Consider the following 15,988-nt stretch of genomic DNA (forward strand, 5'->3'; position numbering starts at 1 on the left):
CCCATCCCCATTGCATGTGGGTATCTCACCATCTTCAGCCCCACACCAGGCCTGGCAGGCAGGCCAGCTACCGCCCCATTGTACAGAGCGGCTGGAGGCACCGAACATGCCACAGGGAGTCTGGGGCCCAGTGGGGAGCTGCCCTACCCACTGGGCTGTCCTGTCTCTTGCCTGGCCAGGGCGGTCTGTTCTCCCTCTCATCCCCGGCCCAGGGGGAGCGCTGTGTGCGCCGGGGAAATGTCCCCACTGCGGGATGTTTGTATCGGGGAGGGCTGGGGTGAGCCTTAGTCCCAGTGAGTTCCTCCCGCAGCCTGGGTCCGGCCCCGAGGACGCTGTCCCCTGCCCAGACGAGCTCTCCCCGGAGAGCAGAGCGGCCGTGGGGCCCGGGGTGTGGAGCTGTATCTGCGGTCTCCAGCCCGGATCCCTGGGCCCGGCCCACGGAGATCAGGACTGGATCCTGGGACTTGCCTCAGTACTGTCCATCCCTGTGCCTAGGGTGGTGACCAGGGGGACACAGGCCTGGGTGGGACCCCCTGGACCATCGACTCCAGCCGCTGCTCTTGCAGGCGACCCTGAGAGGTCAGCCCATTCAGACACGCATCATGCTCCATCTTCAAACCAGACAGGTGGCCCCCGCTGCTCCCAGGGGAGGCTGTCCCAGACCCTCCCTCCACCGCCCCGAAGCTGTCTGCCCGTGTCCAGGCTGTGTGTCCTGCTGGCCAGTTTGTCCCATTGCTCCTGCTAGCCCCCACCCCCGCAGCCCAAAGGCACTGCAGGCCCCCGGGCTCAGGCTCTGGAGGAGGAACCGTGGTGGGAATGGAGCTGTCCGCAGGGTTTATTCTGTCCTTGGTTTCAGTCCCAGGATTGGGGTCCGGGGTGGGGCGGGGGTGGACACCAGCACCCCAGAGCCCTGGGCTGGAGCCTGCTGGGCAGAACTGAGCAAAGAGCAAGCGACAAGGCAGGGGAGGGAAGGCACCCTCTTGCCTTGGCCCAGCGCCTGCTGGTGCCAGCTGCCGAGCTCCGCAGGGCTCTTCCTGCGGCCCGAAGAGGGAAGCAGAGGGTGCGTCCTGTCCCGGGCCTGGAGCTCTGCAGCGCTCAAGAACGGGCACCTTCCACCCACAGGCCTTGGGCCGAGAAGGGCTTCCCGCGGCACCTTGTCTCTCCTACCCTGGGGCCGCCATGGCAGCCAGAAGCAAGGTGGGAAGGCAGCCGTGGCCCTGATCCTGCCACCGCAGTGCCCAGGCGTGGGGACCCACCCACCCCAGCATTCACCCCAGCAGGGTCTGGATCGAGTGTGTAAACGTGACCCAGCAAAGAATGGGTTTAAGCGAGGAGTGAATCTGCCAGCAGATGGTGCTGCTGGCTCGGCCGTGTCCCGCAGCCGGCCTCCCCCCACCCCAGCGCTGGCCTGTCCCTTGGCAGGGGATGTGAGCTGCCAGGGTCGGGCCACCCCCTGGCTCACGCAGCGTCGCCAGCAGGGGGGCAGCCAGACTCTGGCTCCTTGCCCTGGCGCTGCGGGATCTGAACCCTGGGGTCAGGGGTCAGGCCCCCAGTCTCCCCCATGCCTGAGCACAGCACAGTCCGTACCGCTGGGGTCGGGGCCCCCCATCAGTCCTCTCCCCTCCCATAAACATGGGGCGCTGTGCACCAGAGCCAGGGTTCCTCCTTCCACATCCCCACTGCCCCACTTGGGTGGCCCCATATGAGCGGCAGGACTCTCACTTTGGCCTCCTCCTCCAAGGCCTAGGAGTATCTGTGCCCCACACCCCAGGGCCAGGATTGCCCCAGGGCCTGGTTCACCCCACATCTCCGTGCCTGGTTCACCCCAGGGCCTGGTTCACCCCGCACCCCAGTGCCAGGATCGCCCCAGGGCCTGGTTCACCCTGTGCCAGGCTCACCCCAAGCCCATGGGATCAGCACCCCAGGGCCGGGAGCTTTTGCCCCCCTGCCCAGGTATCCCCAGTCCTGTAGTGCTCTGAGGCCGGGGGTGAAGGGACGGATCGCCCTGGGCACACAGCCCTCCTCACCCCTTTTCTCCATCTCAGCCCCTCCTGGCAGGCGACCGCGACAGCCACTCCACCTGGAAGGGTTTGGGCCGGAAGCTGCGGCTGCTGGTGCAGTATGTGTGGCCGCGGGGCAGCCCCCTGCTGCAGGGCCTGGTGCTGTTCTGCATGGTGCTGATGGGGCTGGAGCGCGTCATCAACGTCTTCGTGCCCATCTACTACAAGAACGTCGGTGAGGCCCGCGGCGGGGGGCCGGGAGGGGAAGGGGTCGCGCCCCCAGCCCAGGGCAGGCTGGCACTGCCCAGTGACCCCCTCTGCAGACACAGCTGCGTGGAGCTATGGGCCGCCGGGAAGCAGGTGTGGGAGGGGTGTCTGATGCTTGGTTGCCAGGCCCAGGGGACCCCCTCCCCCCCTTGCCCCAGTACGCGCTGGTTCCCATGGCCCCTGCTCTGTCTGCAGCCCCCCGGGCAGAGGCCCTGTGCGGAGGGGAGCTGCGGCACGTATTGGGCCGTGCCTTGGCTTCTCCACCAGGGGGTGCTCTCCTGTGGGGTTTTATAGGGGGCCTGGGATGAGCCCGGTGTTCGGTGTCTGCTTTGAGGGGGTTGGGGGGAGGCTGCCCTCAGCCGAGGGCCAGCCAGGATCCCGTGCAGCATGGGGAGGCGTGGCTCAGTCCCTGCCCAGGGCATCCAGCCCTGCATCCAACCCTGGGGCCCAGCCGGGCACCGCTGCATGCCCAGCCCGCTGCGGGTGTCGTCGCAGAGGCCTTGTGGGACGGAGGCAGCCCAGCTCCGGCCTGGCAGGAGAGTGTGTCCTGGAGCTGAGAGGGGACCTGCCTTCTGCACCCTCCATCAGGTGCTGCTGCTCTGGTACGGTCACCCCGCAGGCGCCCAACGCCCGTGTCACACAGGGATCCCTCCCCCAGCGCTGAGCGGCAGCCACCTCTGGGGTGGGGCGAGGGCACTGTTTATACAGGGATCCCTCCCCCAGCGCTGAGCGGCAGCCACCTCTGGGGTGGGGCGAGGGCACTGTTTATACAGGGATCCCTCACTGCAGCCAGCTCTGGAGTGGGGCACAGCAGGCTGGGAGAGAAGGCGAAGGAGAGGTCTGCGTCCAGTGGCGATAGCAGGGGGCTCAGGGAAGCAGGATGCTCGGCCCGACGCCCTGACTCGGTGGGCTGATGGGCTCCGGGCTCCACACTTGATGCTCCCCATGTCCCTCCGAGTGGCTCCGATTTGTGCCGGGCTGGAAGGTGCCGGGCAGCCCTAGCCCCTGCGTTCACTGTCGGTGGGGCTGGGGCTGGCTGAGCGCAGGGCCCTTTCCTTTGTAGCTGCTAGGGTGCCAGCTCCCGGCGCTAGGCCAGGCACTGGGAATGGGAGAGGCCGGCCCTGGAGTCTGCCTTTCAGCCTTGACTTTTAGACTTACAAAGGCGTCGCTAAGCAGTGCTGGCAGGAGGCTCCGGGGCGGATAATGTGGGGTCTCAATGGGGGGAACGGCCCTTGGCCTGCATACAAACTGCCTGCCCCCCTCACCCCCACTACTGGGGGGCTGGGGGAGATGCTGCTCTCCAGCCTCAGGGGCTACGCAGCGAGCTCCCATCAACCCCAGGCCAGAGGCTGCAGTCCCAGCTCCCCATCCCAACCATGGCCCTGGGGTGCATCCCAGCCCTGCACAGTGCTGGACAGGGCCCCAAGGCCCACCTTGGGGGTGCTCCCCTGGGTGTTGGGGGAGCTGGGCCACAGATTGCCCAGACCCGACGCTTGGCTGCCCCCTGCAGGCGTCCTCTGGCCACCCCTGTGTTCTCGCCAGGCCCCTGGGTTACATGCAGTGGGGCAGGTACCCCGACCTCTCCCCACATGGAGCCGGCAGGTGGTGTCCCTGCCTGTCCCCAGGCTCCCCACAGATGTTTGGTCCAAGGCGGCTGAAGAGAGGAACGGCTGGGGGTGAAGGGCCCATCTCTGAGCAGTGGGAAGCAGTGTCCCCCCACCGCAAGGGTCCCCCCCCATCACTTAGGATTAGGGCAGCCCTCTCCCCTTCTCAGGCAGACCAAGCCCAAGCCAGGAACAGGGGCCCTTTGTGTGTGCTCCAGGCCCCTGCCACCCACAGGCTCTGCAGCTACCTTAAAACGGGGAGGGGGGGGTGTTGCTGGGGGGGGCAAGGAAAGGGGGGAGTGATGGGAGGGGGGCTGGGTATGTACTGACATGTTTCTCATGGGTGGGGAACGAGTACCCTGGGTAGAAGGTGGGGGAGCAGGGCTGGGGCCCAGGCCAGGGTTGGGAGGCAGGGCTGGGGGTGTGGAAGGGCATCCCAGGACAGGATACCTGTGGGGAGCAGGGCTTGGGCCTTGGCTGACTCAGCCTGCGGTGGGTCTGCGCTCCAGTGCCCCCATCCTGCCCCAAAGCACTGGGAACACCCTTGCCCAGGGTGGGGTGAGCGGCCGGCTCTCCCATCCTGGTCCCTCCCCCCCGAATGACTCATTGCCACGGGGCTGAGCCTGGCACCCCCAGCAAGAACTGACCTGTGCCTGGCTGGGAGGGTGCTGCCCCGGTGAGAGTCCTCCCTGCCCCAGTGATAACGAGCCCACACACGCCAGACCCCTCCTGCCCCCCAGCCTGTCCAGGTCTAGCTGCGGGGGCCTCCCCAGGCTGGGGAGGTGAGGCGCTTGGGGGGAATTCTCTGGAGCTAGGGGGCACGGTCTCTCAGGACCCCCACCAGCCCCCTGCATTCACGGCCCAGCCCGGGGCCCTTTCCCCAGGGTCTCTGTTGGCCCCGGTGTCTCCTCATGAGCAGTCCCCTTCGGCCTGCCAGAGTGCCGAGGAGCCCAGGACTTCACCTGGGCCTAACCCCGCAGTGGCTGTCGTGCCCCACCCCAGAAGAGGCTGCATTTCAGCCCGGGGTGGCTGCTGCCTGGTGGTCGCGGGCGTGGGCCGTGTTATCTCTAGCACCACTGAGGTCTGGGCGGGTGGATCCCAGGCCCCTGCCCCGGGAGCTGGCGGGGCGGTAGCAGGAGAGCGCCGGCTGGGCAGCGGCACCCTGGCACGTGGCGGGGGAGCGGTGCCGTGAGAAGCTGGGGGCGGGACGGCACGGCACGGGGGTTGGGGTGCCACGCAGGCCCCAGCTCCCTCCCGCGGCTGCAGGGAAGTGGTGCCAGCCGCCTCCACCCCCAGCGCTCTGATCCGGGTCTCCCGTCTCCCCAGTGAATGAGCTGACTGAGGGCGCTGCCTGGCACACGGTCGCCTGGACCATCTGCACCTACGTGTTCCTGAAGTTCCTGCAGGGTGGAGGCGCCGGTAGGAGCCGCCTTGGGGCTGGGCATGGGGGGCTCCAGGCAGGGCCTGAGGCCCTGGTGGAAATGGTGAAATGCTGTCCCGTGGGAGGGTAGCGGGCAGTGCCCTGCACACAAGCCATCCTTAGCCCCCAGCCACGGACGATCCCCGGCTGGGCCCCCCGACCCTCTGGACCTGGCAGGGGGCGGTCCCTCGGGCAATCCTGGGGGCGGCAAGGCTCTGCGCGTGCCCTTTCCGGGCGCTGCCCTGCCCAGGCGGGAAGCTGCTGTGGAGACTGGGGCTGCCATGGCAGGGGTGTGGGCATCAGCTCTGCTGACCCAGTGCTGGGCACAGAGATGGGGGGACGCTGGAGGGCAGCAGTGGGGCTGGGGGCATTCCCTGGAAGGGGCCGGCAGAGGGAGCAGATTAGCCAGCCCGGGCCCAGCCCCTCCCTGCTTTGGCCAGCCAGGGCCCTGGGTGGGTCCCAGCTCCCCTTGGGTGCCAGGGTTTGGGCGCTGGGGGCAGGTGTCTAGGCGTTTCCAGGGGCCCCGTGGCACTCAGGGCTCTGGGGGGAGCTGCTCCAGGCCTACGCCCGGGGGTGGTTCTGGGTGCCGGCTGCGTTGCTGCCCTGGCCGTGCCCCCTCGGGTACCAGCGCTGGGCAGTGGGCGGGGGAGGTCTCCGCCGATCCATCGCGTGCCCCCCCCACCGCAGGCTCCACCGGCTTCGTCAGCAACCTGCGGACCTTCCTGTGGATCCGGGTGCAGCAGTTCACCAACCGGCAGGTGCAGGTGCGTCTCTTCGCCCACCTGCACGGCCTGTCCCTGCGCTGGCATCTGGGGCGCAAGACGGGCGAGGTGCTGCGCAGCGTGGACAGGGGCACCAGCAGCGTCAACAGCCTGCTCAGGTACCGCGGGGGGGCCTCCGGCAGCCGCCCCCAAAGCCCCCGCCCCGCAGTGGCCGCTGAGCCGGGGAGGGGGCGAGAAGGGGGTAAAGTGGGGGCAGGTCTATGGGACAGAGGGTGAGTCAGGGTGGGGGAAGAGGGAGATGGGCAGGGCAGAGGGGCGGTGGCGGGTGGGGATGAGGGTGTGAGGGGTGGACAGGGCTGTGGGGCAGCGGGGGAGGTGGATCGGGGTGGGGGGATAGGGAGGGCAGAGGAGGTGGGGGGTGGAGAGGCCCATGGGGTGGCGGGAGGAAGGGGGTAGGGGTGACCCTGGGCTGACACGACCCTTCCTGTCCCCCCCACCCCCCCACAGCTACATCATCTTCAGCATCTTCCCCACCATCGCGGACGTCGTCATCGGCATCATCTACTTCAGCTCGGCCTTCAGCCTCTGGTTCGGCCTCATCATCTTCGTCTGCATGAGCCTCTACCTGAGTGCGTGCGTGCGGGGGGCCCTGCGCTGACTCGTGGAGGGGGCCGGGCGGCGGGGGGGCCTGCCCTGATTCGTTCCGGCGGGAGGTGGGGGGGGCCCTGCGCTGGCTCGTCCCGGCGGGGAGGCGGGGGGGGCCCTGCCCCGGGGGGGGCTTGTGCTGGGATCCGTCCCCCACCCGCAGTCGGTGACCCTGGGGCGCAGGTCTGGGGGAGCAGTGGCCGAGGGGCTGGGCGTGGGGGGCCGTGGCAGCAGGACAGGGTGACGTGTGACACCCCCCCCCCGTAGCCCTGACCATCATCATCACAGAGTGGAGAACCAAGTACCGGCGGGACATGAACACCCGCGACAACGAGGCCAAGGCCCGGGCCGTGGACTCTCTGCTCAACTTCGAGACGGTACCGACCGGCGGGCGGGGCCTTGGGCAGATCCCCCCCGGGGGCCGAGCTCTGGTGGGGGGCGGGGGGAGGCTCAGCTCCGGGGAGGTGCTCGCAGACTGGGGGGGCTCTGGGTGGGGAGGCTGTCCCGGGAGGGGGCATGGGGAAGTGGCAGGTGGGAGAGAGGAAGGAGGTGCTGAGCCCTGGGGGCGGGTGGGGGGCCGGTTCTCAGCCCAGGGGTGGGCTGTGTCCAGGGGCTGGGACTGAGCCCGGGCTCCATGTGTTTCAGGTGAAGTATTACAACGCGGAGAGCTATGAAGTGAATCGATTCAATGACGCCATCCTCAAGTACCAGGTGCTGGGGCAGGGGGGTGGGGCTGGGGGGGCTCCGATCCCTGTGCCTAGCTCCCCTCGCCGCCCTGCACTGGGGGGTGGGCGCCAAGGAGGGGCCTCGCGCGGGGCAGTTGACAGCCCCAGGGGGCTAAGCATGACCCCAGCCCTGCAAGGGGAGCCCCAGCTGCCTGCATCCCCATGGGGTTTCCAGCAGATACATTGTGGGAGGGGGGCAAATTCAGCTCAGTGGTGCGGGGTGGGGGGTTGCAGTGGGTTGAGCATGGGGCACTCCTGTGGCTGGGGACGTGGCTCTGGGTGGAAGGGAGGCCCTGAGCCTGCTGGGGGGTCCCTGACGCTCCCTCCCACCGCCCCCCGCCAGGTCTCGGAGTGGAAGGTTAACGCCTCACTGGGCCTGCTGAACCAGACCCAGAACCTGACCATCAGCCTGGGGCTGCTGGCGGGGTCCCTGCTCTGCGCCTACTTTGTGATGGAGAAGAGGTTCCAGGTGAGCCTGGGCCAGCCCGTGCCCCACGGAGCCCTGGCATGTTCTGGGCTGCGAGCCCCCCGCGGACGAGATGCCCCTGGTCGGCTCTGCCCCAGCCCCCACCGCTGCCCCCCGGCTGGGTGCCCCTGACCCCCGGCTGGGTGCCCCCGACCCTTGCCGGCCCGGGGGAGCCAGGGGTGGGGGCCCTGGCTCCAGCTCTGAAGGGCGTCTCTCCCCGTCTCTGCCAGGTGGGGGACTTCGTCCTGTTCGGCACCTACATCATCCAGCTCTACACGCCGCTCAACTGGTTTGGCACCTACTACAGGTAACGCCAGTGTGGGAGAAACCGACCCCTGCCAGGCCATTGGGCCAGCTAGCCTGTGGCCCCGCCCCTTGCTGCACTGGGCCAGGCCATTGGGCCATACCGCCTGGTAGCCCCGCCTCCTGCTGCACTGGGTCAGCCCATTGGTCCATCTAGCCTGTTAGCCCCACCTCCTGCTGCACTGGGTCAGCCCATTGGTCTGCCCAGCCCACCCTGTTGCTGCCGGCACTTCCCTGGTGAAATCCCCCTGGAGGTGTGACCAAGGCAGTTCCCCCCGCTAGTTCCCCCCGCCCCACACCATGGGGGTGGGAACGTCTGGGCTGAGTGGGGCAGTGGCCCCCTGCCCCATCTTTACCTGCCCTGTCCTCCGCCTGCAGGATGATCCAGAGCTCCTTCATCGACATGGAAAACATGTTTGAGCTCTTCAACGAGGAACAAGAGGTGGGTGCCCCGCCCCCTGCCCTCAGCTCCGCCCCCAGGAGGGGCCCCACCCCCTGCCCTCAGCTCCGCCCCCAGGAGGGGCCACACCCCCTGCCCTGCCCTCAGCTTTTCCCCCAGGAGGTGGGTGCCCTGCCCTATGCCCTCAGCTCTGCCCCTAGAAGGGGCCACACACCCCCTGCCCCGCCCCCTGCCCTCAGCTCCACCCCCAGGAGGGGCCACACCCCCTGCTCTGCCCCCTGCCCTCAGCTCTGCCCCCAGGAGGGGCCACACGCCCTCCCCTACCCCCAGTTTCTCCCCCAGGAGGTGGGTGCCCCACCCCCAGCAGATCAGCTGCTCCCCTCCACAGGAGTTGAGGGTCACCCCCACACACACGTTCAGGCAGCTCCTCTGGACTCGGCCGGGGGCTCTGGTCCCCTGCGCTGGCCCGTTTGCTCCTCCTGGGGCCCCGGGGGGCAGGGGCAGAGAACGGAGCTGTAGTGAGGGGTCTGCTCTGCGCTCCCTTCCCCCCACCGCGTCCGGGGAGCATCCCCAGGGGGGCAGGGCTGAGAGGCCGCGTGTCTCTGTCCCGCAGGTGAAGGACGAAGTGAATGCAGGGGACCTTCGCTTCTGCTCGGGGCGCATTGAGTTTGAGAACGTGCATTTCAGCTACATGGATGGGTATGGGGGGCATGGAGCCAGCACAGAGATCAGGGGTGGGGCAGGGATGGGGGCTACGGGGTGCAGTGGGGATGGATGGGTACAGGGATCAGGGCTGGAGGGAGGAGGGGGCCGTGGGGTGGGTACAGGGCTGGGGCATGCAGGGTGGAGGGAGGAGGGGCTGTGGGATGGATATGGGGCTGGGACGTGCAGGGTGGAGGGAGGAGGAAGGTGTGGTGCGGGTACGGGGCTGGGGCGTGTGGGTTGGAGGGAGAAGGGGCTGTGGGATGGATATGGGGCTGGGACGTGGAGGGAGGAGGAAGGTGTGGGGCGGGTACGGGGCTGGGGCGTGCGGGGTGGAGTGGGGATGGGCCGTGGGGTGGGTACAGGGCTGGGGCATGCAGGGTGGAGGGAGGAGGGGCTGTGGGGCAGGTACAGGGCTGGGGCGTGCGGGGTAGAGAGAGGAGGGGCCGTGGGGCGGGTACGGGGCTGGGGGATGTGGGGTGGAGGGAGGAGGGGTCACGGGGCGGATACAGGGCTGGGGCGCGTGGGTTGGAGGGAGGAGGGGCCATGGGGCGGGTATGGGGCTGGGGCGTGCGGGTTGGAGGGAGGAGGAAGGTGTGGGGCGGGTACAGGGCTGGGGCGTGCAGGGTGGAGGGAGGAGGAAGGTGTGGGGCAGGCACGGGGCCGGGGCGTGCGGGGTGGGGGCGGGGGCAGGTATGCGGGGCAGGACGCGGCCGTACAGCCCCAGCGTGAGGTCACGGTGCCCCGTGCTGAGGGCTGGGGAGGATCTGGGGGGAAGCAGCTGAACCCTTCTCTGCCCGCAGGAGGGAAATCCTTCAGGACGTCTCCTTCTCGGTGATGCCCGGACAGACCCTTGCCCTGGTGAGAACGGGACCTTGGCGCTGGGCTCCGTGGGGGGGTCCGTTGGGAGCCTGCCCACCCTGCCCCGCCCTCCCGTGCCAGTCTGCAGAGTGAGCGGGCATGCAGGGGTCTCCGTACGACGAATTCCCTTTGCTCAGGATCCTGCCCCGGCCCGTACGGTGCCTTCTCTGGGCCCCGGCCCCACTGCGCCGAGCGGCCCCTTGGCCTGCTGACCCTTGTGCTCTTCGCGCTCAGGTGGGTCCGTCCGGCTCGGGGAAAAGCACGGTCATCCGCCTGCTCTTCCGCTTCTACGACGTGTGGGGCGGCTGCATCCGCATCGACGGGCAGGACATCGCCAAGGTGAGGGGCAGCGCTGGGGGTGCCTGGGGCAGGGTCCAGGGAGGGCGTGAGGGGCTCTGGGGGTGCCTGGGGCAGGGTCCAGGGAGGGCGCGAGGGGCTCTGGGGGTGCCTGGGGCAGGGTCCAGGGAGGGCGCGAGGGGCTCTGGGGGTGCCTGGGGCAGGGTCCAGGGAGGGCGCGAGGGACTCTGGGGGTGCCTGGGGCAGGGTCCAGGGAGGGCGCGAGGGGCTCTGGGGGTGCCTGGGGCAGGGTCCAGGGAGGGCGCGAGGGGCTCTGGGGGTGCCTGGGGCAGGGTCCAGGGAGGGCGCGAGGGGCTCTGGGGGTGCCTGGGGCAGGGTCCAGGGAGGGCGCGAGGGGCTCTGGGGGTGCCTGGGGCAGGGTCCAGGGAGGGCGCGAAGGGCTCTGGGGGTGCCTGGGGCAGGGTCCAGGGAGGGCGCGAGGGGCTCTGGGGGTGCCTGGGGCAGGGTCCAGGGAGGGCGCGAGGGGCTCTGGGGGTGCCTGGGGCAGGGTCCAGGGAGGGCGCGAGGGACTCTGGGGGTGCCTGGGGCAGGGTCCAGGGAGGGCGCGAGGGGCTCTGGGGGTGCCTGGGGCAGGGTCCAGGGAGGGCGCGAGGGGCTCTGGGGGTGCCTGGGGCAGGGTTCAGGGAGGGTGCGAAGGGCTCTGGGGGTGCCTGGGGCAGGGTACCCAGCGTGATGGGGTCTGAGGCTGCCCTGCCCGGGGCTGGATTCGTGGGATGCCCAGGGACCTTGGTGGGATCAGAGCCCGGGGCACCCAGGCCCTGGGTCCCTCCCGCCCTTGCTGCACTGGCCTGGGCTGGGTGCACCTGGCCGAGTGTCCGGTGCCTGGTCCCGGGCAGGGAACCCACCCGCTCAGCATCTGCCCCGGTGTCCGAGCGGCTAGCGGAGCTCTGCTGGCCCGGCCCCTCCCCTGGGGGCCCGGCCCCCCCCCGGGGGCCCGGCCGTCTGGCGATTCCCAGGCTGGCCGGGGACGCCCCGATGGCTACGCTCGCGGGGCACCGGGGAGAGTCCGCGCACCCACCCCCAAGCCCTGAGGTGCAGCCGCCCCCAGCCACACGCGCCCTGGGCATGGACGGTGTCACCTCCCAGCGGCCCCAGGGTGGCCTGTGCCGGGGCTGGGCAGCATTGGAGGGAGGGAGCCCCGGCCTGCAGGGGGTGAGACAGCCCCTGGCTCCCCGATGGGGTGGATCCGGGCAGGAGCCCCGGCCCCCGGGGTTCTTAGGACAGGCCAGGCCCAGCCATGCCCAGCGCTGGCAGGGAGGGAGCCTGCCAGGAGCCGCAGTCCAGGGACGAGAGGGACCTGCCAGGCCTTCCCCATCTCGGCCCCTGGGTTTGTCCCGCAGCCCCTGGTGCCAGCACCTCGGGGGCCCCAGGAGGGGGCCTGAGCCTCTGCTGCCCAGGGCAGGTCGGGGGGCCATGTGCTCCCCCAGGAACTCAGCCTGCTTTGTGGGACCCCCCCCATTTCCAGCAGGGGCGGGGGCAGAGCCCAGCCCGCCTGGGCTAATGGGACAGGCCGGCTCCCAGCCTGGCTTCAATTACGCACCAAAGGGAAGGGAAGCTGCCGGCGGAGGGGGGGCCCAGGCAGCCCACTTTGAAGTGCTGAGGGGGCCAGATCAAAGACTTCCCGTGTTACTGCAGCCCCCCAGGGGGGCAGAGGGGGTTCCTTTCATTTGTGCTCCAGGGGCAGGCTGAGGCAGGGGGCTGGGAGCCGGGGGGCCGGCTGGGGGGCCCCAGCAATGGGTCACTGAGAGCTCGGCCTCCCTGTGGGGGACCCGGCTCTGCGGCAGGGGGATGGGGGACCAAGTGCCTTGGGGCTTCCTGGGGCTCCGGGCTCGGGCAGGTCGGCGGGAGGAGCGGGGCAGGGGCTGACTCAGGAGAGCCTGGCTCTGCCCCGGTGCCCGCACTGACGGGGCACGGCCGGGCTGCCCTGCAGGTGACACAGGCCTCGCTGCGCGCCCACATCGGGGTGGTGCCCCAGGACACTGTGCTCTTCAACGACTCCATCTGCAACAACATCCGCTACGGGCGTGCCGCAGCCTCCGACAAGGAGGTGCGCCAGGCAGCCCGGGCCGCCGACATCCACGACCACATCCTCTCCTTCCCCGAGGGTGAGTCCGGCCCGCCGCGGCCTCCCCGGGGCCCCGCCCCAGCGCGCCCGGCCCCCGGGCTGGGGTCGCCACCTCCCAGGACTGGAGCCCCTGGACCCGGCCCAGGGGCTCCAGTGTGCCGCGGGCCCGCTGGGACGGGCCGTTAACCCTGCCCCCTTCCCGGGTGCTCAGCCTGGTACAGTGGCACCAGCTGCTTTCGCTGGGGCACAGCCTCACTCCTGCCCCTGCCTGGCTGCCTAGTGCCCGGGGGAGCAGCAGGGGGGCTGGCCGGGGCGAGCTTTGGCTCTGGGCCCGGCACCGCTGCATCGGGGGGCATGAGGGGCAGGAGTGCGCAGCGGCCCGTGGGGCAGGCCGGGCACTCACAGTGAGGGAGGAGGAGGGGCCGGGGCGGCCCCGTGGCGCTGGCAGCGGGGAGCCGGGTCCCACACGTCTGCCCTGCGCCCCGCAGGTTACGAGACCCAGGTGGGGGAACGAGGCCTGAAGCTGAGCGGGGGCGAGAAGCAGAGAGTGGCCATCGCGCGCACGATCCTCAAGGGCCCGCAGATCATCCTGCTGGACGAGGTAACCTGGGACCCCCGCCCTGCCCCCCGCGGGCCCCTGTCCCCTCATCAGCCCCCTTCCCTCCCCCCTCCCTTCCCAACATGGGGCCCCCTCCCCACCCCCCCCATCAACTGCCCCTCCCTACCCCCCGTCACTCCATCAGCAAACACCAGCCCTCATCCCCCAGGGCCCTCCCCTTCCCGCCATCAGCGAACGCTACCCCCCACCGTGCCCCTTCCCCACCAGCGAAGGCCAGGCCCCCGCCTGCCCCGCTGCCCTCCCATGCCATTCGCACTCCCCACGTCTCCACTCGCCTTCCTCGGGGCACCGGCTCTGAGCGCGGCCTGGGGCCGGCGGCCGACCTGTCCTCACTGGGGGGCGACCCCTCCAGCCCGCGAGCCGCTGGCCTGGGCCTGCCCTGCTCACGGCTCTGAGCGCGGCCTGGCACCCGGGCTGGTAGGGTAGGGCGGCTGCAGCGCGGTGTGGGGCTGGGGGCAGGGAGGCTCGGGGCGGGTCCAGCCTGGCACCCCAGCCCCTCCCGCAAGCTGTGCCTGGCACGCAGGCCACGTCGGCGCTGGACACCGAGACCGAGAGGAACATCCAGGGTTCGCTGGCCAAGGTCTGCGCCAACCGCACCACCATCGTCGTCGCCCACAGGTGAGGGCGGGGCAGGACTTTGCGCGGGATGTGGGGGTCTGGGGGGGCGGGGGGGAGTTCAGCAGGCCCAAGGGCTGGGGGGGGAATTCCCTGGGGGGCTGTCGCCACAGGCCGGGGGTGTAGCGAGAATTCTGCTGTGCAACACCCAGCAATGATGGCGGGGTTGGGGGGGCACCCCCCTAGTGACCCCTCCCTGCAGTACAGCCCCCCCTAGCGCCACGCTAGGGCCAGCACTGACGGGGGGGGCACCCCCTAGTGACCCCTCCCTGCAGTACAGCCCCCCCTAGCGCCACGCTAGGGCCAGCACTGACGGGGGGGGCACCCCCTAGTGACCCCTCCCTGCAGTACAGCCCCCCCTAGCGCCACACTGGGGCCAGCAATGACGAGGGGGGGCCTCCAAACAGCCCAGTAGAGTGGAGATTGGCGCAGGGGTCAGCGGGTCCCGCCAGGCTGGGGGAACAGGCCACCTAGTGCGAGCCAGGCGGGGGGGTCGCTGCCTTGGTTGGGGCTCTGCTGCTGGCATTGCTCTGCGTCCCCCCCCCGGGTATCTGTCTGGGGAGGGGTCTCCCGTGCGTGGCTGTCACTGGTGTGAATGGATGGAGAGCAGCTGAGGAAGGGGGGTGCTGGGAGCCCCCATCCTTCTGGAAGCAGCCTGGGCGGGGCCAGCATTGCCCAAAGCCCCGTGTCTGCTGGGGGCTCCCGTGTGAGTGGGGGGGGGGACGACGGAGCCCAGCTGTCACCACCCCCGACTCCTATGAGAGACACAGGGTGTGAGCTGGGCTGGGCTGGGCGGGGCCCGGCTGCCCCCTGAGAAGGAGCCAGACCCCTTTGATCCCGTCCCTGGATCCATAACCTTGCTGGGGCCTCCCTCTCCGCCAGGCCTGGCCCCACAGCGGCGTGTGCTGGCCGGGGAGGGGGGGAGGGAGCGGCACGGGGTCTCCCACGGGGCTGGGACATGGGGTGTTGGGAGGGAGCCACGGGCCGGAATGGTGCCCTTCTGCGGGTGCTGGGCACATCTGCAGTGTCTGCCCCGGGGGGCACAGTGCCCTGGCAGGCGGGGGGGGCTCAGTGGGGAGGGAGCAAAGGAAAGAGGTGGGGGCAGCGGGCATGAAGCCCTGAGCCACAGCCCAGAGCGTGGGGCGGGGAGAGGCGGGGGGTGCCCAGCCCGCGGCGACGGTGACTGATGGCATCGCTGTGCCGGCCGCAGGAGGCCGTGTCCCTGGGGCGGAGCGGCTGGCGGTGCTGGTGCCCGAGGCCACGCGAGGGAGCCGCACGCCCTGCGGCATCGCAGCGCCCATGGTTGGGAGCTGGGGTGGGCAAGGCTGGCACCGGGGGCTGTGTGAGGAGGGGTGGTGCAGGAAGGGGCCAGGGAGTTCTGCGGGGCGCGCCTGGAGCGGAGGAGCAGAGGGTGCTGGGGCGGGGCAGGCTGGGTGGGGTGGGCCGTGTAGGCTGGCGAGATGGGCTGGGGCACAGGACTGGCTGGCACCTCACTGCTGGGGGCTATGACCTGTGCAGGGCACCCCGGCACTTCCAGCCCCACAGCATGGGGGCACCTGCAGCTGTTCCACCCCCGGCCCTGGGCACGCGCGGCCAGGCCCAGTTTCAGGCTCTCGGCAGACTCCGGCCGCCGGCTCCGGCTCGCTTGGGCACGTTTTTGAAATCAACGTGCCAGCTGTGGCCCTGGCTCCGTAGCAGGGGCGGGCGCAGGGGTCTGTGGCTGCAGGCCCATGGTGGCTTTGGGACGGCGGGGCTGGAGGGACCCCTCCCACGGTCACCCTGCCAGGAGAGTGGCTTGTTTGTGGTGGCGCTCACGGCCAGCTTTCCACTCGCTCCACCTGGCTGCCCCGCCCCAAGCAGCTGCTGGCCCCGGGGCTGCCTCGTGGCTCGCTGCCAGCGCCTCCCCGGGTCTGTGCCACGCGGGATGGGCGCATTGTCAGCCCCGGGAGCTTGGGCACCTTGGGGCAGGTGTGGCTGGTGGCGGCTAGGATCACGGGGGGGCTCTGCTCAGGCGCTGGTAACATACTGTCTCTCCTCCCCCCCCCGCCCCAGGCTCTCCACGGTTGTCAATGCCGACCAGATCCTGGTTCTCAAGGACGGGCGCGTCGTGGAGCGTGGAAGGTAACGTACCAACGCATCTGCAGGCAGGTCCCCCTCCAACCCTGGGAGCTGCAGCTGCCCCTGGACTGGCACCGGGTGCCCGGCTGCTCCCTTCCT

General features: G+C 70.3%; 1 protein-coding gene across 4 annotated transcripts in view; it reads left to right on the forward strand.

Moving 5' to 3' along the window:
* The window catches only part of ABCB6 (ATP binding cassette subfamily B member 6 (LAN blood group)), a 28,240-nt gene that overhangs the window by 10,786 nt on the left and 1,466 nt on the right, over positions 1-15,988 (forward strand). For 2 of the 4 annotated variants that reach the window (XM_078854752.1, XM_073304851.2), the window contains exons 4-18: positions 2,046-2,235; positions 5,198-5,290; positions 5,979-6,171; positions 6,521-6,642; positions 6,926-7,035; positions 7,304-7,369; positions 7,727-7,852; positions 8,080-8,156; positions 8,531-8,594; positions 9,166-9,251; positions 10,058-10,115; positions 10,350-10,454; positions 12,403-12,577; positions 13,026-13,138; positions 15,824-15,892. In XM_078854752.1, the coding sequence (XP_078710878.1) occupies positions 2,046-2,235; positions 5,198-5,290; positions 5,979-6,171; positions 6,521-6,642; positions 6,926-7,035; positions 7,304-7,369; positions 7,727-7,852; positions 8,080-8,156; positions 8,531-8,594; positions 9,166-9,251; positions 10,058-10,115; positions 10,350-10,454; positions 12,403-12,577; positions 13,026-13,138; positions 15,824-15,892 (1,647 nt within the window). The other 2 variants (XM_073304854.1, XM_073304852.2) reach the window with 2 other exon arrangements.

Source organism: Lepidochelys kempii, chromosome 11, assembly GCF_965140285.1.
Source record: "Lepidochelys kempii isolate rLepKem1 chromosome 11, rLepKem1.hap1, whole genome shotgun sequence".
In the NCBI taxonomy this organism is placed as follows: Eukaryota; Metazoa; Chordata; order Testudines; family Cheloniidae; genus Lepidochelys; species Lepidochelys kempii.